Source organism: Trichomonas vaginalis, chromosome IV (genome assembly GCF_026262505.1).
Source record: "Trichomonas vaginalis G3 chromosome IV, whole genome shotgun sequence".
Classification (NCBI taxonomy): domain Eukaryota; phylum Parabasalia; order Trichomonadida; family Trichomonadidae; genus Trichomonas; species Trichomonas vaginalis.
In genome coordinates this window covers 16,168,714-16,190,164 of record NC_067206.1, presented here as the reverse complement: position 1 = coordinate 16,190,164, position 21,451 = coordinate 16,168,714, and the positions used below count along the sequence as shown (strand labels likewise).

Here is a 21,451-nt window from a genome sequence, read left to right as displayed (position 1 = left end):
ACCACATTCTAATACATGCCTGTAAGTTAGTTTCATATTTTAATTATTTTTTATTTTTTTTTACAATATCAGAGATTAATATCAATGCTAACATATTTTGCACCCATAGTAATATGCAAATATTATCTCATATTCTTCATTTTCATATCAGTAATGAATGAGACGTTTTGAATTTGCTTAATTAATCAACAAACTTATATGGTAAATGTATTTTATTTATACTGTTAACATATAGAAGATATATTTTATGTACGCAAGGCTTTATACTCAAAGTTGGAAAGAATTTCATTATGAATTTAAGATAGACATCGAGAACAAACTTAATAAACCATGGTATTATATTCCCTCATATAAGTACTTCTATACTTAATATGAGAAGGTTTTGCGATTTGCCCTTAGTGTGGGAGCCCTTCTAAAAAAAATAGCAAAAGCGGCAGAATTATGAATTTATTTATAGCCTGGTATAGAGTATAATTTTCAATGCAAAATTAAAAAATTTTTACAAATCCATAAATGAGCGCAAGTGGATTGAAAAGGGATCTTGTTCTCATGATTGTTGAAGTTTTATTCGGATCAACTGCCAGAACAGTTGCCGAAGCTATCAACGATTATGGTCCATGTCCTCTCGGATTCATCAGTTCGAGGACAAATATATCCGTTTCAGATGTACAGACTGTTTGCTTAGCAATGTACGTACATGGTGTTGTTAACATCCATGGAGAAGGAAAACGCGCTACTTTAACACTTGCAACGCTTCCTCTTTTCATTTTAGCTGCACCTTCAATTCTTCTTGAAGAAATTCGAACAGCATACGCAAAACAAGAATTACTCGATGTTTTATACATTTATTTATTACAAGGAATTTGCACAGTTGAACAAGGCGCGAAATATTTCCATCAAAATGAAACAAGAACAGCAAACGAATTTCAAGGAACTGATGAATCAAACTCTGTTAATTCATTCGAGAAATTTGATGAAGTTACAAAGGAACTCTTTAATTTGGGTTTCCTTTGCAGAGGAATTAGAAGTTATCATCCGTTCACCTCTCAGGATGTCATATCATTAGAGAGAAGAATCAATAACTTGCAATTGAATCAGAAGAGAGTTACAAAAGCTCAACAACAAAAAGAAGAAGAGGCAATGGCAGTCCAGAACAGGACATTACCTCAACAAGAGGAAATTCCTACAGATGCATATTCAGTTGACTGGAATGCATGCGCCCAATTCATTCGCGCAAGATATATAATTAATTATGTTAACAAAGCATTCGGTCCAGACTATGGCATCATCATTGACAAAGTTGTTACTAACGCGCACTGCTGCAATTACGTCCATTTCCGTAAAATGGCCGAACATTCTGACGACCAATTACGAAATGAAGGTTTACCATACTCTAGACTATCCGGAACAGACATATATCGACAGTTTTCAGATATTCCTGCTACAGTTTTCTTCGAGCGCCTTGATAAACTATCAAATCCGAGTACGAAATCAATTTTCGGATTATTAACATCAGCAGAAGACGGCACAGTATACGATTTTAAAGTACATAACTGTATCAGAAAGATCCAATTGATGTACGTCAATTCTTTCGCAGAAACAGCTCTTTGTCCGATGCATGGTCGAATTTTCGAAACTTTACAAGACTTAGAAATTGCAGATACGAGGCAACTTGAAGACGAAGCGATTGTCTCAGATAAGGAAGCGAGATGTGCAATGTACAACCTCTGCAGAATGGGATTGACACAGATCCAGGCAATTCCGAAAACAGCTGATAGAATGCTGAAAGAAATGTATTTTGTATGGAAATACAATGAAGATTCTGTCATCGCTGAAGCAGCAAACAACATAGGAAAGGTTGCTTTGAACATGTGGGATAAGATCACATCATGTATTGAAGAGGCTGACCATGTTGCGCACGCAGATTCACTTGATAAAACTGCAACAATGGCGAAATCTCAGGAAGATAAAAATCTCGCTGGTTTCCACTCTTATTTCATTGATCAAATGAGACTATATGTTCTTCTTGCTGAAATGTAATTTATATTAATAAAAAAATATCATTATTTTTAATATTTATAATTGAGATGAGCTTCAATACCAAGATGAATACCGTCCATATCAAAGAATTAACTAATCTCGAAAAGAAATACATAATTGAGAAGCAACAACTCAAGAACAAGGTATATCCAGAGGTAGAATCCCTTAAGCAGATGGCCGCTAAGCTAACACAGCAAGGCGAATACGATCAAGCCCAAATTAAAGTAAATGAAATGATGAAAATGAAGAAAAAGCTTCTTAAACAGAACGAATACGAGATTGACAGGAAGCACAACCAAAGAGTTAAGAATTTAGAAGAGAAACAATGCCAGGAACTCAAAGTTCTCGAAGAAGAAAGTGAAAGAGAGTTAGAAAGAATAAACAACGAGTTTGAAGAGAATATAAGAGTTCTCAAACTAACTCTCAAGTCTACAATCAAAGCTTCTGTATCAGACTACGCTCTGACGGCCTGACTTAAGTACTTTCTGAGAATCTGTTCGTCAGATAGTATATACATTTGTAAACTTTTTGACACAAAAATTTTTTTGTCGTCTTTATTTCTGTTTAAACAGGATTTCTTAACTTGAATGTCGATATTCTCTGTACTGAAATTCGGAACACAATAAATTCAACATATATATATATATAATAGTTTATTGAATCTCTACTTATAACTTTCATTAGCCACATTATCCTGCTCATTAAATTGTCAATGATAGCCCGTATGAGGCAAAACCGTGCACTAGTTCTCAAAATTGAGGGAAGTTTTGGCCGTAAAAATATGACTTATTTTACGGCTACATTCTTTGCATAACTTACAATATTAAGACTCAAAATAAAATATGGAAAATAGCTTTACATCATTAATGCAATGCATAATAGTAGTAGGGTATGATGGGTTATGTGACTTTTTTTGTAAACGTAAGAATTCATACAATATTGAACGATTTTGTATCATTATTTTTAACATTAATTTTAAAATAATTTATTTTTTTTATTCTTACATAAATGACCCAACAAGTAAAACCAGATAAAATAGATTATCGAATTTTAGAGGATGGTGTTCCTGTTTATATTCAAAGATTTAAAGGGAAGCAATATTATAGAATTCTTAATCCTGAATACATAAAACATTTATTTAAAAAGGAAGACTGTGAATTATTAAACGTTAATGAATATGAAACCAATAAATCAAAATTGAAATATAAATATATTGGAAGTGATGAAAGATGTAAAGATAAAAATAAAGTTTATACTGTTGCATGCTAAGTTCGGTCAAAATGTAAACCTCTCAATTTTATCGTCGGGGAAAGTAACTCAATTCCTTCAAAATTATTCTTTAAATATTGAATTTAAAGTTATTTAATTTGGATTATAAATAAATAGGCTAATACAATATTTAAAAATGAGAAAAAATAACTTTTCAAAGAACTTTTCATAATCTCAAAGAAAATTTTTTATTCAATAATTATATAAATTAATTAACATTCATAATGAAATTGGATTTTTTTTTATAAAAAATTGGTCCTACTTAACTTTTTGAGAGAATTTGGCTTTCTCGTAAACGAAAAAGGGGATTTGACGGAGTCAAATCCCCGCTCACAAAAAGTGGACTTTACATGTCAAATTTTATATGCATGTAATGTCCACTTTTATGAGTTTTAGGAAGGAATTGGAAGCCATGAGTTACTGACATTGCATCAGTATCTCATAGCCTCCAATTCCTTCAAAAAATGGGACAAACTTTGTCCGAATAGTTTAACATTCGGACAAAGTTTCTCCCATTTTAAGAAGGAATTGGAGGGTAAGAGATATACCATATGAACGTATATCTCTTACCCTCCAATTCCTTCGAGAAAGTGTCCAAACTTTGGGTTAATTGCAAAGTATTAACCCAAAGTTTGGACACTTTCAAGTGGAGATGGAAGGCTTTGGGGTATATATTAATACAATATACCTCAAAGCCTTCCATCTCCACTACAAATGTGAGAAACTTTGTCCGAATAGTTTAACATTCGGACAAAGTTTCTCCCATCTTTCAATGTAATTGCTACCTGTGAGGTACTGACTTGAAGTCAGTGCTTCACAGGTAGCAATATCCAAAAATTTAAAAACATTTTATCAGTTCGTTAGAGAACTAGAGCCTCCTAGGTACTGAACCAGAATCAGTGCCTAGGGGACTCTAGTGATCTATATAAATCTGAGAAACTTTGAGGAAATTGTTCGACATTTCCTCAAAGTTTCTCAGCAATTTAGCGAGGAATGTTCGTTATCGTGTAGATATTTATAATATATACATGATAACAAACATTCCCCGCTAAAAGATGTAAAATCTTATAAGAAATAATTGCAAAAGAATAACAAATTGCAACAAATTTTATATGAAACTGAACCTTATGAGGTAGTGATTCAAGATCACCGCCTCATAAGATTCAGTTTCAATCTCAAGTATCTCAAAAGTAAGGCTCTATTTTTTGCCATGTAAAGTGTCACTTTTTCTGTCCAAATGATAAGTTATTCAGAGAAAGTTTCCCAGCTATCAAGAGGGAATTGTTCCTTATGAGTTATATATTCATACTGTATACCTCATAAGGAACAATTCCCTCCTTAAAACGAGAAAACTTGTTCGAAATTGTTTATCATTTCGAACAAGTTTTCTCGTTTTTAATAAGAAACTAAAGGCTATGAGGCACTGATTATATATTAGTGCCTCACAGCCTTTAGTTTCTAATAGATAGCTGGGAAACTTTCTCCAAATGATAAGTTATTCAGAGAAAAGTTTCCCAGCTATCAAGAGGGAATTGTTCCTTATGAGGTATATAGTTATAATGTATACCTCATAAGGAACAATTCCCTCATTAAAATCGTAGATATTTTTTACTTATTACTCATGCTTTCAAAATCACAATCCTCTGAAAAGTTATTTTTTATTAAGAATTTAGAATTTTGATAAATACCTTTTTTCAATTTGATATAATACTTATATATTTTCAAAAAGACATTTTGAAAAGATATCTCAAAAGTTCTCTGAAAACCTATTTTTGATTAATTTTGAGAAATATCCGTATTAAATTAATCAATAAATTCATTCAACACTACTTTAATTTTTAAATTCAAAAAATTATATGTGCTTCTTAAAATGTCTCACAAAAATTTTATTATAAAATTATATACAATATTAAAAATCCCACAACATTTTTTACTTTACATAATCGTACTTCCTCGACGATTAATTTCCCCTCAATTTCTATCGTTGACCGAACTTAGCATGCAACAATACAGTTTCATATAATGAATGGAAAACCAATAAGATAAGAAAACATTTAGGAGATTATGGGAAATGTTCTGAATTCTTCAAATCTAGTATGTACGAGAGAGTAAAAGAAATTAGAAATAATTATTTTCATGAATAAAAATAAACTTTAAAAATAAATTGAAACTAATGATTATTTGAATTTATGAAATCAATTATTTGATTCATTCGCTCTTCAATAATTTCTATTCTTTTTGTTAAATCATCTATTTTCATTAATGAGGTGATTCTTGATTGAGGAATAGATTTCAAACTAACCACTCCTTTTATTTTTGAAATTTTGAATCCATCAACTTTAAACATTTTATTCAATTTACATGTTGTCAATTCTTCAAATAATTTTTTATTATTAGCATAATAGTCATTAAATTCTTCAACAGATGAAAAAATTTTTATTTCAGTAATTGGTTTAACAACGTTTATTTTTTGTTGAACATTTTCACTTTCATTTATTTCTTCCTCCTTTGTTTCATTTATTTTTAAAATTGGTTTCATTTATCATTAAATAAAAATTAGAATATAAGTGATGAAATATATTTTTTAATTAATATTAAATCAGAAATGGCGGCAGGATTCTTTAAAAAATTATGGGATGGAATTAAGAAAGCTGCGGGTTGGGTTTATAAAAAGGTTATTAAACCTGTAGCAAACTTTTTGGCACCAGTAGCGAAAACGGCGGGAACTATCATAGGTGGAGTATTAGGTACAAAAGCAGGTAATCCGGCGATGGGAGCACAAGCGGGTAACGCAATTGGTGGAATTGCTGAAGGAATACTTAATAAAATAGGAGGTGGATAGTGGAAAAAATAAATATTATTTTTATCTTAGTATCGGTTGTAGTCTTTGATAAACTTTTTCTCCTTTATTTAAAATTTCTCTTATTGGGGCAGCTTTTGGCGTTATTGATTCAGCAATGTCACTAATTGCTTCTTTATTCTTAAATATCCAATTTGCTCCTTTCTTCATTGTTTCCCAAACTTTATGCGCTCCTCTTTTTACTTTATCCCACAGTTTCTTAAATATACCTGCAGCCATAGTTGATTATTTCATTAAAATTAAAAATTCATTTTCATCTATTAATTTTGATTTTTTATTTAATAATAAATGACGACTAACTATTTGGTGCCAAACACTAAACCAATTAATGGAAATGTATTTCATTCATTCGAAAAGATAAATGAAATATTCGCAAAGAATGACGGTAGAAGATATTATAGAGAACTTGAAAGTTCATGCTATGACTCTGATGCTCCATATTTTGATGATAAACAAACTCATTTAAGAATTACAAATCCGGCTCATGATGTGAACCAATTAGGTGACACATATATTAAACGCAAAGTTAAAGCAACTCTAGTTTCAAATAAAGCTTTCACATGTGATGCCGCTTTTAAATGCATGCGTTTATTCGTTGTTACAAATCATCAAATCAAAGCTTTAAACAATTAGAAGTAGAAACTGAAAGAGGTGATGCCGGTTATCTTCAGATGGATTGCGCCCGTGAATCTTTCGCATTTGCAACATATAAACCAAAATCAGAAAGGAAAGTTAAAAAGTTTGTTCATTCGTTATATAATAATGTTCAAAAATATGATAACTCAGTATGTGGTAAATATATTGACCCTTCAGAAGTTTTCAAGAGAGCAAATGAAGAAGTTGATATCACTTTTGATATGATTATTCCGGTAAATGATTTGTTAGCATTTCAGGCGTTCGATGATTATCCTAAATCATTTGGTGAAATCATTCTTAAATATTATGTTTTCAGGGATACTTTAGTATTTTGTCAGGTTGACCCGTTAAGAGTTGCTGATTTACAAAATTACGTTTATGAAAAGATAACTGATGAAAATTATGAAAAGGTTATGAATCATGTTTATAAATATGATCGCAAATTCCAACAAATCGGACTTCCTGCCAAATTAATTACAAGCTTAGCCGCTACATCTGCTGACGCAACAGTTGATAGCGTTATTATTTCATGCACAAAGATGGAAGTTTTAGAGGATAAATGCATTATACCAGGATACGGTTTAATTGAAGAATCAGTTAAAGCAATACCACGTTTATTTAGTAAGGAAGATCCATTCATGATTCCAGCTCAACATATTGACGTTCGTTCACTAAATGGAGGTTGCATCACTCCTGAAGGTATTAGCTCAGATTTCTCATACGCTCTTCATAATGTTACAGATGTTGTGTTAACATTTCCAAAGAATGCAATGCAAAGAACGGTTTTAGAAAATCCAATGCTTCGAGGTCTTCAGGTCACTATAGATTCCAGAAACTTCCCCGATCAAGCGATGACCACAGTGGGTGACATATTCTTTACACGTATGCTTCAAGCTTCCGATTTAGATGGAGTGAATGAATGCACGGAAGAATACGAGGACTCATTAACTAGACCACTGAATGCAGATGATGGCACGCCATCAGCTAGAACATGGAAAGACCAAACTTCATTCTTATGCACTATTCCAGTTCAACGTAATGGAGCGGGTATATTCTTTGATGGATTAGAAACTTTCAATTCACAAGTTACAGTACAAGTGAAAGCTTATCCAATCATTCAGGGTGAAAATGACACTTACTGTTCAAAAGTGACAAATCCTCCTCAGGTTTGGTTTACTAGGACTACATATTGGACATGGACACCGGACGAAGGTTTGAAATATCATCCAACAGGTACACCACCACAGTATAGAAGTTCATATGATGAAATATTGATGAATAGAAATGTTTAAAATTATAAATTTATTTTTGATTAAATGGATTTCAATTCTGAAGAATTAACAGATGTATATAATACCTACATAGATGATATGATTAATGAAGCATTGAGTGATAATAGAAATGCTCTATCTAAGGAAAAATTAATGAAAATTCCATATTCTGAATGTTACTTAAATTCAATCACTGCAGCAATTGGTAAACAAAATAAAGGTAAAACGTTAACGATATTAAAACAAATTATCATTATTGCTAACACTTCACCCCATTCACATGTGTTAATTTATATCAACCGTTCAGGTTCACCTTCAGATGATACATTTGAATCTTTAAAGCATTTAATCAAAATTCCAATTATTTATTTATCACAAGAAGAAGCAGAAGATTATTTAAAAAACTTTTTAATGTATAAAGAATTATATAATACAATCAAGAAGCAAGGATTAGAGGATAAAATTATTGATAAACAACGGGATGAATTATTTGAAACACTTTCTATTTCAAATTTTGATAGAGAATTTTTGCATTCACTAATTTTTCTAGATGATGCGTGAAATCAAAACTAATAACAAATGAGAAATCATATTTTAATCAGTTATTAACTCAATGTCGACACATTCAGTGTTCATTCTTATGGCTGTTCAATACTTCAAAGCATTAAGCACAAACATTAAATCAAACCTGTCCACCCTTTTCATTTTCAGTGGTTTTAGTCGTCAACAGTTGAACGTTATGCTTTATCAAGTGAATTTACCAATGAGCATTAATGAACTTTACACACAATATCAGCAATTAGGTGAACATGGAAAAATAATAGTTGATTTAAATAAAGGAGGTGTTAAATTTGATTAACTTTTTATAATTAATTTTTATTTTTTATTTATAATTAAACATGACTGAAATAGCAAATCTTCTACAGGTTCCATTAAAACAAGGAACAAACAAAAAGGGTGCATATAATAGAACTATGAAAGTTCCAGATGGAATGAAAGAATTAGTTCATATTGTTGCCGGTCTTCAAAAAGATGTTAAACAAATGAGAAACGTTTTAACATTACCAGAAGCTCAAGCATATGCCAAACGTCATGGACCAAATTGGGAAGCACATGAAGCAGACATTACAGGACCAAATGGAAAACCTGATGGTATAAATGAAGTTTTCGTTACTGATGGTCAAGGTAATATTAAAGTCATAAATGGTTATAAATTAACTGTATCTGATTATCCTAAACGTAAAGCATATAATGAACGTTATCCTATGCAATTTGATGAAAATGGAAAAGCTGTTAAACAATACATTGGAGAAGGTGAAAATGGTCCAATTAATTCATACCGTTATAATCCATATTCTTATTTCAATGAAGAATTAAATGCTATTGAAGAGGGACCGGATGGATTACCACGATATGTTAATCAGTTTGATGGTCAATATGCATATTTGAGACCTGAAATTCCAGCTAAGAAATTCTTTAAAGTTGCTTTATTCGATCCAGTGTTCAATGAACAGAAAGAAGCAATGAAAGCAGAATTTAAACCAATTCAAGTGGCAAGAATTTCTTCATCTTCACTTTCAGAAGCGTTCAAGGAATTGATAAAGAAACCACTTTATTCTCAACAAGGTTATAACTTTGATTTAATTAAAGAAAGTGATAGACGTAAATTAGAAAAATCAGATGGTTTTAAGAATGCATGTAATGAAATGATTAAAGATATTGTAAATGATAAAATAAGACTGGAAGAAACTCAAAGCAATATCAATAACATAATTGGTGCAGTTACAAAGAAAGTATAAGCAAACAATGATGAACCTTGGGATATTACCGTAACAACTAAATAAAACTTTAAATATATTTTTCTTTTTTTTATTCAATTATAAATGAGAAGACGTTTCACAAGTCAAAAGAACACTAACGCAAAAGCAGAGATTACGGTTGGTTATAACGTAAATGATGATAAATCACGAATTATTCAAAATGTTAAAGTTAATGTTAGCCCTGAATTAACAAGGTCAGCAACTCAGTCCAATTTATTAACTCATGACTTACCGAAAAAGGAGGAGGAGCAAAATAAAGAAGATGGAGACCCAATCATTTTATCTGAACCCGGTAAAGAACCTGTTGAAATTCCCACTTATCCAACATACCCCCCACCTCTTTCATCAAACATCGAGAACCCAGGAATCTACGATTCCAGTCGCAATGCGCCATATAAAATAGACATTAATTCTGAATTAATGAAAATTTACCGTGATATAATAATTAATAATTATGATTCAATAATAAATTTAATTGACCAATCTGGTTTAATTATTTTACCTTATGAATCATTAATTCACATTATCGCCATTCTTTGTGATGTTCAAGATTCAGACGTTAAGATTCAATTTTTCATAGATGATGAGGTTTCATGCTGCGGAACAGTTGCAAAAATAAATCCTATAAAGGATATTAGCACAATTAAGATATCAAAGAACGGAACAACAACTGAACTTCATTTAACATATAATGATATTTATAATAAAATAGTTGATGAATATAAAATATCACTTGAAAAATTCTTTGTTAAGGCTATTTAATATTCAAGCATTAACATTATTGAATAATAATCCTTTGAATCATAATCAATAATAATTGACCTTTCACCAGTTTCTATCGTTTGTTTTATTTCTTTTTGTTCCCCACTATCTGGATCGGTCATTGTAATTGTTTTTGTTATAGTATCAGCTTTATCTTTAACTTCAATCTTTTTTCCATCGGGATATTTAAACCAAAATTCCAAAAATTCGATATTGTCAATCTGTTCATATTTTAATCTATCAATTACATTTTTAATACCATCTGAAAATCTTATGAAATGGTCATTATATGGGTTTGATTGAACTAAATTTGAATGAAGTGAAATATAACCCGATGATGAATATGACATTGACTCATATTTTCTGAAAACACTAAAATTTATAACATGAATGAATTTCTTATTCGTTGAATTTATGAATTCTTGAGGTAATCTTATTCTAGTTTTATTTATCACTGGAAAATAACGCTTTACCATATTTTTAATCGTAATAAAAATGTCAATTATCAATATTATTTCGAATAATAGCTGTGAATTAAATTTAACAGTTAGCGGAATTTATAATGTTACTCTCGTTTCTGTGAGTGGTAAATTTAATCCCATTCTTTTAGACCCTTCAGATTATATATCATTTATTAAAGATGACCATGAAAAAACGTATGATATGTATATAAATAATGTGATAACGAAATGGGATATTAACATGATTTTAAGTTATTTAAATGAATCATTTATCGTATGGTATGAAGAAAATTTTAAATCAAAACCTGATAAACTTTTTGAGCTTGATGAAATAAATAACCTTATTAAATTCCCGCTGAAAATTAAATTTTGTACTCCTCATCTTCGTTCATTGTTGGGGATATTAAATTTTGAAAAAGATTGGGGATGTTTTGTATTCTGACACTGGTTCCAATTTCATTTTAATCAAATGTGATAAAGTTAATACCCCAATGAGATTTTCACATCAAACATTAGACCCTAACTCTTACCCATCAATACAAAACATTTTATCCATCAACTTAAACATATTTTCTTTATCATATCCGTTTCAATTATCCGGGAATTCATTTATTCTTCATTCAAAAGATTTATCAAATATTAAATTTAGAATAACCGACCTATTTGATTGTGATTTAGAATTCATGAATGAAATATTATGGCAATTTCAAATAGAAAAAATAGGTGATGAGATAACAGATTAAATATTTATTTTTTAATCATAATAAATGATTAAACAACAGCAACCACAGCAACTTAAGACCCTTCAAACCATTACATACGCCACATATGCATATAATTCAAAGACGGCAGAACAAACGCAAAGGTTGAAATATGGAGATTTGGAGATAGTATTGAAAAATGACCATTTCGAATTCGTTTGCAAGGGTGGTGCAGTGATATCAAATATAAAAGAAATTTTATTTATGAATTCAAAAATTAAAGGTATAACGGATGATATAACATCAATTCCACCAGAAGAACAGAGATATTACGCATTAAATGCATTTCCTAAAGTTTTGAAGATTGGAAGATTTAATTTAAATGAGGAATTCATAAAAGGTTTCCTAAATGACATAATGAAGAAAGCGGATAAGGAATATGTCAACAGTGAGTTAGAGAAGAAGGCGGATAAGGAATATGTCAACAGTGAGTTAGAGAAGAAAGCAGATAAGGGACTTATGGCTAGTGAATTAATGAAGAAAGCAGATAAGGAATATGTTAACGAAAAAGATAATGAAATTAAAGAAATGGTTGAATGGTATCATGAATGGACATCAAAGATTTTAAAAACTAAAGCCGATACAGGATGGGTTTCAGGATGTTTAGACCTTAAAGCGGATAAGGAATATGTCAACAGTGAGTTAGAGAAGAAGGCGGATAAGGAATATGTCAACAGTGAGTTAGAGAAGAAGGTAGATAAGGGACTTATGGCTAGTGAATTAATGAAGAAAGCAGATAAGGAATATGTTAACGAAAAAGATAATGAAATTAAAGAAATGGTTGAATGGTATCATGAATGGACATCAAAGATTTTAAAAACTAAAGCCGATACAGGATGGGCTTCAGGATGTTTAGACCTTAAAGCGGATAAGGAATATGTCAACAGTGAGTTAGAGAAGAAGGCGGATAAGGAATATGTCAACAGTGAGTTAGAGAAGAAAGCAGATAAAACTTATGTTAATGAAGAAATAAAACAATCAGAGGTCTATTTTACTCCACCATTTTTAAATTTTATGAAATCATCAGATAAAACCTTTGATATAGATTCTTTTGAATGGATATGTTTCGATGGAGTGACCATGTATTTATTTTATACAGCTGGAGTGCTTTATTATTTTAAAACAAATGATTTTAAAAACTATGAATCATTTACTCCATCTGTTTTGAATCCTGATACACGAAAGCCAATCATTAATCCAATAATTTTATATGTTGAATATAATAACGGTAAATTTATGGGAATGATAACGGTTGAAGATGATTTTTGCCCTTGTTATTCATTCGATTGTATCCAATGGTTCAAATGTAATTTAAATCAAGATGCTAAATTTAAATATCGAGATAATCCTATTAGATGTGTTAATAATAAATGGGTACTAATTTATGAAGTCAATCAAATTTTCATTAGTGAGGATGGGATAAATTATTATATGTTTAGTATGATGTCATCAGATTTGAAAATTGATTATACAAGTAAGTGGTATTACATTAACAACATGTATTTTATCCTACAAAATGATAAAATTTATAGATCATCTTCAATATCACAAGGTCAATTTGAACAAATTTTTCAAGCTGATGGAGACATTGAAGCTTTATGTTATGGATCAAATGTTTATGTTCTCGTTTCAGGTGAAATGGTCTATTCATATCCTGTAAGTTATAACAGGCATATTTATTTATCACAGGATTTATCAAATTGGGAATTGGTTTATTCATTCACTCCAAAACTTACTCAAAATTATAGATTTACAAATTTATTTTATATTGATGGGTATTTCATTGCTTTAGGATGTGGTGATTTAGTAAATATCAGTAGTGATGGAAGAAACTGGTCTGAAATCACAAAATTTCAAGATGTTAGAAAAGCAATTTTCAAAAATAATACGTTAATATTGATAACAAGACCAGTTTTAAATACTCACCCAAATTCAATATTATATAATAAATTCAATATTCATAATGGATTAAATACAATTCTTGAGATGATTTACCCCATTGGTTCTATTTATACGTCAATGAACTCAACAAATCCTTCAAAAGTTTTAGGTTTTGGTGCGTGGGAACAGATTGTAGATAAATTCCTCTATTGTGCGAACTCTTCAAAGCAAACAGGAGGTTCGAAGAAAATTAAAGAAGCAAACTTACCCCCGCACACTCATACAGGAACTACAAACTTTTCTGGCGACCATAGTCACTCATTAAGAGACCATCCATTATACAACTCAGAATATTATGCTGGCAATGACGTTTTATCTCCAGATTATAACCATTCAGCAAAAAAGACTTTTCGACCAACTGAACCAGGAGGAAATCATTCACATACTTTCACAACAAATCCAACAGGCTTGGGTAAAGATTATATGCCACCATTTATGACTGTATTCGCATGGTACCGCATTTATTGAATGTGCTTGAGCCTACTTTGCAGGCTTACCACGTTCATTGAATGAACTAAATATATTTTATGTTTGTAATTAATTAGGTAATGAAGTAATGAATGAACTGCAGAAATAAATGTTTACGTTAATGTTTACAGGTTATTCAATAATGACTTATTTTTGAAGAACTGAAGGTGCTACCATGTTACCATGTGCTACCAGGTCATTTAACTTTTCTGAAAAAATGAGACAACATGACATTTTGACAACAACACAGGAGGAAGGTAGTTATGACTTATTTTTGAAGAACTGAAGGTGCTACCATGTTACCATGTGCTACCAGGTCATTTAACTTCTCTGAAAAAGTGTGACAACATGACATTTTGACAACAGTCCTGGAGGAAGGCAGTTATGACTTATTTTTGAAGAACTGAAGGTGCTACCATGTTACCATGTGCTACCAGGTCATTTAACTTTTCTGAAAAAATGAGACAACATGACATTTTGACAACAACACAGGAGGAAGGCAGTTATGACTTATTTTTGAAGAACTGAAGGTGCTACCATGTTACCATGTGCTACCAGGTCATTTAACTCATGACATTTTGACAACAACACAGGAGGAAGGCAGTTATGACTTATTTTTGAAGAACTGAAGGTGCTACCATGTTACCATGTGCTACCAGGTCATTTAACTTTTCTGAAAAAATGAGACAACATGACATTTTGACAACAACACAGGAGGATTAATGCAAAAATAAATTCAAATCATACTTTATAAAGCTTCATTTACAGGTATTTCATCGTCAGTAAATGAATCCTCATTATCGTTTGGTTCAACCTGTTTATATAATCCTTTCATTTCTTCTTTCAAAACATAACACCATGTTTGTTTACCGTCTATTCTTCTATGTTTCCTATCACATTTATCCTTAATACTCATTTGAAAGTTTTGTCTTTCATGTCTGATGGTTTGCAGAATAGAGCATTTTCACACGTCATACCTGCACACAATTCATCATAATGTGTATTTATCCATACATCTAAAGGATTTGATGATAATTCAATTAAATCTTGTTTGGCTTCAGTCATCGGTATGATTCGTACATTAAATGATGAAAGGTCATATTGCATAAAATACGTCAGTAAATTATCATAAAATTCCTTTGTGCATGAATCCATTAAATTCTTGAAGTAATCAAATTGACCCTTGAATTTACCATTAACCCTTAAAACTACATATCTTCTGTCTCCAACTTCAATTTTGACAGGGTAGACGTTGTTAGTTACGAAAATGAAGTTTGCAACGTTCTGAGCAGTTCTTCTGGGTTGATTCTTTTCATTAATTCTAATCTCATTATCCGTAATAATTGATTTCAAAGCGTTGAAGTTTGCGAGTCTGTCTTCACCAACATTCTTGAGTTCATTAAGTACAAGAAACATTTTATTCTCAACTACTGAGTTGAAATTACCCGTTAGCTCACTTATTTCAGTAATGTTTTTACATGAATAACCGGCGAGAAGTTCAGAAATAATGTCTGTGAATCTGTTTTTACCTGTTCCCTGAAGTCCTTTCAAAATAATTGCTGTTTCATTCTTGATTCCAGGATGTTGAATCATTGATGCAATCCAGCCGAGAAGGTATTTATACACTTCATCGTTATTATCACAAATGGCTTCTTTAATGAAATTCATAAACATCTCAATTTTTGAGTAATCTGGTTTTTCGAGAACGTTGTATTTATAACCCTGAAACGTTGAGAAAACATCTGGGGAATCAGATTTAAAGCAAACACCCTTAACGGTTAATGAGGATAATTGATTTAGTAGTACATCCCATGCTGTTATTGTTTTACCTTCTTCTTTAAATAATTTAATCATTTTGAGTGACTCTTTCATGTTTGATTGAAGAACGAATGATATTTGATTCATTTTGTCGTGGATATTATGTCCTTTTGAATGAAATATTTGTTTCCACAATCTACAAAACGGATTACACGTGATAAATCCTCAATTACTTCAGAACTGTTTTTATACTGATGATTTTCAGCCCTGCGTCTAATATCTGTTATCAAAAACGAGTCATCAAGTTTTATATCAAATGTTATTTTTGGCTTACGTAATAAAGGTAAAACGTATTCATCATAATATTCCTTTTGATATAGTTTTAGAATCTTCACTAAAACAAATGGAGAAGTCATTAAATATGCATATCTACTACGTGCTTTTTCAAAATTACTTTTTGCATTTTCTGTTAAATTGCAGAAGTTATAAACGTTATCGTATGCTTCATTAATTAAATGATTAGGTAACGAATTAATAGCTTGAAACAGTGTGAATAATGTTATTTCTTTTTCTAAATTCATGTTTCCACCATCATTATGTACTTCAAAATCACAGATGCCATCAACTATGCTTTGAGCTAGTTTATCGTCAATGTTTACATCTTTGTTTTCATTCATGATAGTCTTTATTTCTTCATTCTTCTGTTCAACTCTTACCTTAATATTCAAATCATTTAATATATCATTCACTGTTCTAGTTAATGTTGAATCATAACTTCCACGAATGAATGAGTATGTATTGATTGGTTCTGTTGCATTCTTGCGAACTCTTGAATCAGCCATAACCACTAAAGAACGCTTTGAATCATCAATAGAAGTCATGATATCAATATCATAATCATTGCAGGAATAACATTTAATCATTCTGTTCGAGGTTGAATAGAAGAAATTAGTGTTGCAATAAATGTGAAGACCTCCTGATGCAGTTTTAACGATAACATCTTTATCCGAAAGTTTTGATAAAATGTCTTTTCTAACTGTTTCTTTAAGTTCATCATTGTATGATTTATTGATATCAACATCTATAATCGTTAAATTTGAAATTTTATTTACTAATAAAGCTGTACCAGTTTTCCTTCCTCTTCCTCCATCATGTTTGAGGTAGTTATGTAAATCAATCATGTTTTCACCAATTCTTTCGTTGAGGGTTTTAGTTTCTGCCACAACTAATTCCTCAACTAATGAATCAATAACTTTTTCATCAGAAACGATATAGTTGCTGTTGTTGTTTGTTGCCGTCATTTATATAGAAATAAAAAAATAAAAATAATTTTAAAACTAACTTTATTTTTGGACTGCATCATATTTCCTGTGTTGTTGTCAAAATGTCATGTTGTCTCATTTTTTCAGAAAAGTTAAATGACCTGGTAGCACATGGTAACATGGTAGCACCTTCAGTTCTTCAAAAATAATCATAACTGCCTTCCTCCTGTGTTGTTGTCAAAATGTCATGTTGTCTCATTTTTTCAGAAAGTTAAATGACCTGGTAGCACATGGTAACATGGTAGCACCTTCAGTTCTTCAAAAATAAGTCATAACTGCCTTCCTCCTGTGTTGTTGTCAAAATGTCATGTTGTCTCATTTTTCAGAAAAGTTAAATGACCTGGTAGCACATGGTAACATGGTAGCACCTTCAGTTCTTCAAAAATAAGTCATAACTGCCTTCCTCCTGTGTTGTTGTCAAAATGTCATGAGGTTAGAAATGAGGTTAGATCTAACCATCTACCCTAAAAATTATTTTTGGTGAATTCAATAAAAATAAATGGTTCATTTACTCACAATATTTTTGTACAAAACGACCCCAAGCTTTTAACTTCTTTTCTGCAGCTTCTAATGCTATCTTAGCGAGTTCATATTCTCTAAATTCTCTCTTTAAATTTTCTTGTTCCCATTGGTCTAGTTCGTATGGAGAATCTCTATAACCATAACATAACTCACGTTCATGTTCTAATTGTTTTTCGCACATTTTTCCAACTTCTTCTTCAAACAAAGGTTTAGCATTCTCTACTGTATCTTCAAGTTCTTCTTCATCTAATTTCTCATGAACTTTCTTGTCTATGGAGTCCATAATATCTTTGACATAAAATGCATACTTTACAGAGCACCATTCAGCAACAAAATGAACGAGGTCAGGATGTATGTAAATACCTTTGAATTCATTTATAACACCCTTAGTAAGCTCATAAAATGCTTGTTTGAGGTCGAGCCACTTTTGGCTCCACCGTATTCATTCATCCAAAACTCAAGAATTTCCTGTATTTTAGCACTATTGAGAAATCTGTTTAAATGGTTTAACTTTCCTGCTTCTCTTGCCATCTTTGTTGCATTTATATAACCATCCTTGTCTCTACGTAAGACTTCAATACCGTTATAAGTGCCTTTTGTGAATGTTTCGCCATTAGATTTGTTAGTGAATGTTTTTGCTTCGACTGACATTTCTGTTCTTACATACAAAATAAAAGAATAAAAATAATTTTAAAACTAACTTTACTTGTTGGGTCATTTACACTCATTCCGATGAAGTCATGACAAATCATTTCCTGTGTTGTTGTCAAAATGTCATGTTGTCTCATTTTTCAGAAAGTTAAATGACCTGGTAGCACATGGTAACATGGTAGCACCTTCAGTTCTTCAAAAATAAGTCATAACTGCTTCCTCCTGTGTTGTTGTCAAAATGTCATGTTGTCAAACTTTAGAACGGCATAATTTAAATTTTTATTTTTATCATAAATGGATACCCCACAAGCTCAAAATTTACCACGAATCATAACAAGGGAGGAAATGATAAAAATGATGCAAGAACTTGCTAAAAATAACAAACCACTAAAATTGAGAAAATGCGGTTATGCAGTAATGATGGAAAGAGACGTTGTCGAAGAGGAATAAAAATTAAATTTGGATTGAGTTTAAAAATTCATCTTTATTAAATTCATCTCTTCCAATCAATTTATTTATTCTATTAAATTCTTTTATTTTTGCTTCACTCAGTTTAAGGATTGAACGGTAAGTTTCTAATTTTTCGATTATTTCTTTCCTCTCTTTATCGTTTTCAACCCCACCGCATTGCTTCTTTTTGTAATAGCATATTTTTGATTTAATTTGTTTAGTTTCTTTTTATATTCATTGTCTGGACTCTTGACTGCTTTGTTGTCACTCATTTCTTACGAAATAAAAAAATTAAATAATATTTAAATATAATGGAGTAATAAAATAAATCGGAATTTCTATTAATTTATTGTCAACTTCAACTAATGCATTGCCGTTAATATATCTAACAAATTCAGCTATTGTGTCAAATCTTCGTCTTCTTTTTGTCATTGATTTATCAGTTTTTCCATAATCGAGATGAATCAAAACTTTATCCCCTTGTTTAAAATTCATGAGCCCCGAATTAATTTGTTCACGTTTAACATCATTCAACCTTTCCATTTGCTTTCTAATATATTCCCATTCTTTTGAAATATCATTTTTCATTTCCACCGGTTTCATGTTTATTGTTCTATGCCATGTATTATTATAATAATATACTAACTGCTGTATGATGGAGTCATGATTTCCATCCCAGTATATCTGACCGTTAACCCCTAACGCATCTCTAAGAGTTCTCATTACCGCATCAACTATTTTATTATGAAACGTATATGGAGAGGATGAAAAGAAAAATTAATTTGTGGGAAATAATGAGTCATAGCTGCCTGAAATCCTTTATCACCATCACCCCTTATATTATCTACTCTTTCATGATCTAGTAAGTATTGAATAGCTCTTCTTGTTTCCTGTTCTGTTTTCCCTTTCACTGGAATGCAATATAAATATCTAGTGTTAATGTTAATGGCAAATAAATAAGTAACGTTTCCTTTTGAATATTCCAGATGATCGATTTCGTATGAATATGGATATGGAGCAAATGAAGGGCGACTAAATTTTTCCTTTAACGGTTGAATTTTTGGGTCAATTGGTTTATTTAATATCTTGAAATCCCTTTTAAAATCTTTTTGTTTCTTTAATGTTTGAAATGGATATAATAAAGTGAATGATGAAGGATTAACTGAAGGAGGAGGAGGTACTGTCGTTGGAGGTTTTGGTGTTGCAAGTGGTTTAATTTTATCTGCTTTGATTTTGGATGATGAAATTTTGGATTTCATTCCCTCCTTCATTAATTCTGGATGTATTCTATTCATTTGTTTTAAATATACTGTATATAAAGGTTTGATATACTTTCCCGCTTCGAGTTTATGTTGAAGGATGAATTCCAAAAGTTGATCTTCATTTAAAAGTCGGGCTGAATATGGTTTAACTAATGAATCATAAATTAAAGCTTGTGCTTCATTTATGGTCTGAATGACCTGGGTGTTTTGCACCTTTGTTTTTTGCGGCTCAGGATTATATAATTTATATAATTCATCAATATCTTCTTCTGTTAATACTTTATTTTTGAAATCTTTCAATTGTTTAAGTTGCGATTTAGTTTTTCCCTTTGCATATTCATTATTTTTAATTTTGTCTTTAATTTTAGAAATTATTTTATCATGATATTTCAAAATTTCATTTTTATAATATGGATAATAATAACCCATATCATCGCCCGTTATATTGTTATCATATTTTTGGAGATATGCTTTTAAATCATAATAATCAAGAAAATTTTGATTAAATACTAAATCATCAATCAATCTTTTTAAATCTGTGTTATTCATTTATATAAAAATAAAATAAATGTTTAAGGGTGCCCATCATTCAACGGTTCCTTTTGTCTCTTCTGTGGCATTTCATTAAATAAACGGCATACAACATCCATTTTCACAACATACAGCCTTAGTGTGTGCTCCTGTTAATGCAGTCTTACCGATTGTTAAGCGAGTCATCGACCCGTTTTTAAGTTGTAAATTAATATTCTGACCATCAAATATCAATTTATCATTTATTATATCCAAATATTTTTTAGGTGTTAATTGTTTATTTTGTCGTAAACTAACTCCTTTCATTTTTTGTGCAATCTTTTTAAAATCACTTCCATCAATTGAACCGTTGAATGATGTATAACACTTAGGACATAAAGCAACCATGTTATCACCTTGTTTCTCAATTGCTAAACCCAATAACTTCTTCTCATGTGCTTTTTCTTCAGCTTTATTCTTTAATTTAGGTTTAAATTTCTCATCAAAACAAAAGAAATCAAAAGGTGCGAATTTGTAAATGTTTTTATCATAAAATTGTTTATCAGTAACAATTGCTTGAAATGCTTGAGTGTTAGGAAGATTTGGGTCGCCAGCGATTGCCCAATAAGATGAATCAGTATCACCTTCAATGAAATGAAAACGATTAACATTCATGCATTTATACAT

General features: G+C 30.8%; 10 protein-coding genes and 2 pseudogenes across 12 annotated transcripts, besides 3 other annotated features; 6 read left to right on the top strand and 6 right to left on the bottom strand.

Moving 5' to 3' along the window:
* Positions 1–482: 482 nt before the first annotated feature.
* TVAGG3_0104460 (RNA polymerase III DNA directed -related family) lies at positions 483–2,051 on the top strand (the record flags this gene model as incomplete). The annotated part of the gene is made up of 1 exon (XM_001305304.1): positions 514–2,040. The coding sequence occupies one exon, from the start codon at positions 514–516 to the stop codon at positions 2,038–2,040; it is 1,527 nt and encodes a 508-aa protein (XP_001305305.1).
* Positions 2,052–2,105: 54 nt separating this feature from the next.
* On the top strand, positions 2,106–2,513 carry TVAGG3_0104450 (uncharacterized protein; the record flags this gene model as incomplete). Its single annotated transcript, XM_001305303.1, has 1 exon — positions 2,106–2,513. The coding sequence occupies one exon, from the start codon at positions 2,106–2,108 to the stop codon at positions 2,511–2,513; it is 408 nt and encodes a 135-aa protein (XP_001305304.1).
* Positions 2,514–3,596: 1,083 nt separating this feature from the next.
* Positions 3,597–4,536: a mobile genetic element.
* Positions 4,537–4,556: 20 nt separating this feature from the next.
* Positions 4,557–4,898: a mobile genetic element.
* A 1,274-nt stretch (positions 4,899–6,172) lies between these two features.
* Positions 6,173–6,388, bottom strand: TVAGG3_0104420 (uncharacterized protein; the record flags this gene model as incomplete). Its single annotated transcript, XM_001305302.2, has 1 exon — positions 6,173–6,388. The coding sequence occupies one exon, from the start codon at positions 6,386–6,388 to the stop codon at positions 6,173–6,175; it is 216 nt and encodes a 71-aa protein (XP_001305303.2).
* A 1,133-nt stretch (positions 6,389–7,521) lies between these two features.
* Positions 7,522–21,451: part of a mobile genetic element that runs on past the window's edge.
* TVAGG3_0104410 (uncharacterized protein) lies at positions 8,976–9,857 on the top strand (the record flags this gene model as incomplete). The annotated part of the gene is made up of 1 exon (XM_051222892.1): positions 8,976–9,857. A coding segment is annotated over one exon (882 nt), but the record flags the coding sequence as incomplete, so codon positions are not given.
* On the top strand, positions 9,960–10,608 carry TVAGG3_0104400 (uncharacterized protein; the record flags this gene model as incomplete). Its single annotated transcript, XM_001311283.2, has 1 exon — positions 9,960–10,608. A coding segment is annotated over one exon (649 nt), but the record flags the coding sequence as incomplete, so codon positions are not given.
* Positions 12,238–13,512, top strand: TVAGG3_0104390 (uncharacterized protein; the record flags this gene model as incomplete). The annotated part of the gene is made up of 1 exon (XM_051222891.1): positions 12,238–13,512. A coding segment is annotated over one exon (1,275 nt), but the record flags the coding sequence as incomplete, so codon positions are not given.
* On the top strand, positions 13,900–14,289 carry TVAGG3_0104380 (keratin-associated protein family; the record flags this gene model as incomplete). The annotated part of the gene is made up of 1 exon (XM_051222890.1): positions 13,900–14,289. One exon carries the CDS (start codon positions 13,900–13,902, stop codon positions 14,287–14,289), a length of 390 nt encoding a protein of 129 aa, XP_051107876.1.
* TVAGG3_0104370 lies at positions 15,444–16,463 on the bottom strand (annotated as a pseudogene). Its single transcript has one exon. A coding segment is annotated over exon 1 (1,020 nt).
* Positions 16,539–17,348, bottom strand: TVAGG3_0104360 (Prim-pol domain family; the record flags this gene model as incomplete). Its single annotated transcript, XM_051222889.1, has 1 exon — positions 16,539–17,348. A coding segment is annotated over one exon (810 nt), but the record flags the coding sequence as incomplete, so codon positions are not given.
* On the bottom strand, positions 17,878–18,174 carry TVAGG3_0104350 (uncharacterized protein; the record flags this gene model as incomplete). The annotated part of the gene is made up of 1 exon (XM_051222888.1): positions 17,878–18,174. The coding sequence occupies one exon, from the start codon at positions 18,172–18,174 to the stop codon at positions 17,878–17,880; it is 297 nt and encodes a 98-aa protein (XP_051107874.1).
* TVAGG3_0104340 lies at positions 18,211–18,542 on the bottom strand (annotated as a pseudogene). Its single transcript has one exon. A coding segment is annotated over exon 1 (332 nt).
* Positions 20,879–21,451, bottom strand: TVAGG3_0104330 (DNA/RNA polymerase superfamily; the record flags this gene model as incomplete). Its single annotated transcript, XM_051222887.1, has 1 exon — positions 20,879–21,451. The coding sequence occupies one exon, from the start codon at positions 21,449–21,451 to the stop codon at positions 20,879–20,881; it is 573 nt and encodes a 190-aa protein (XP_051107873.1).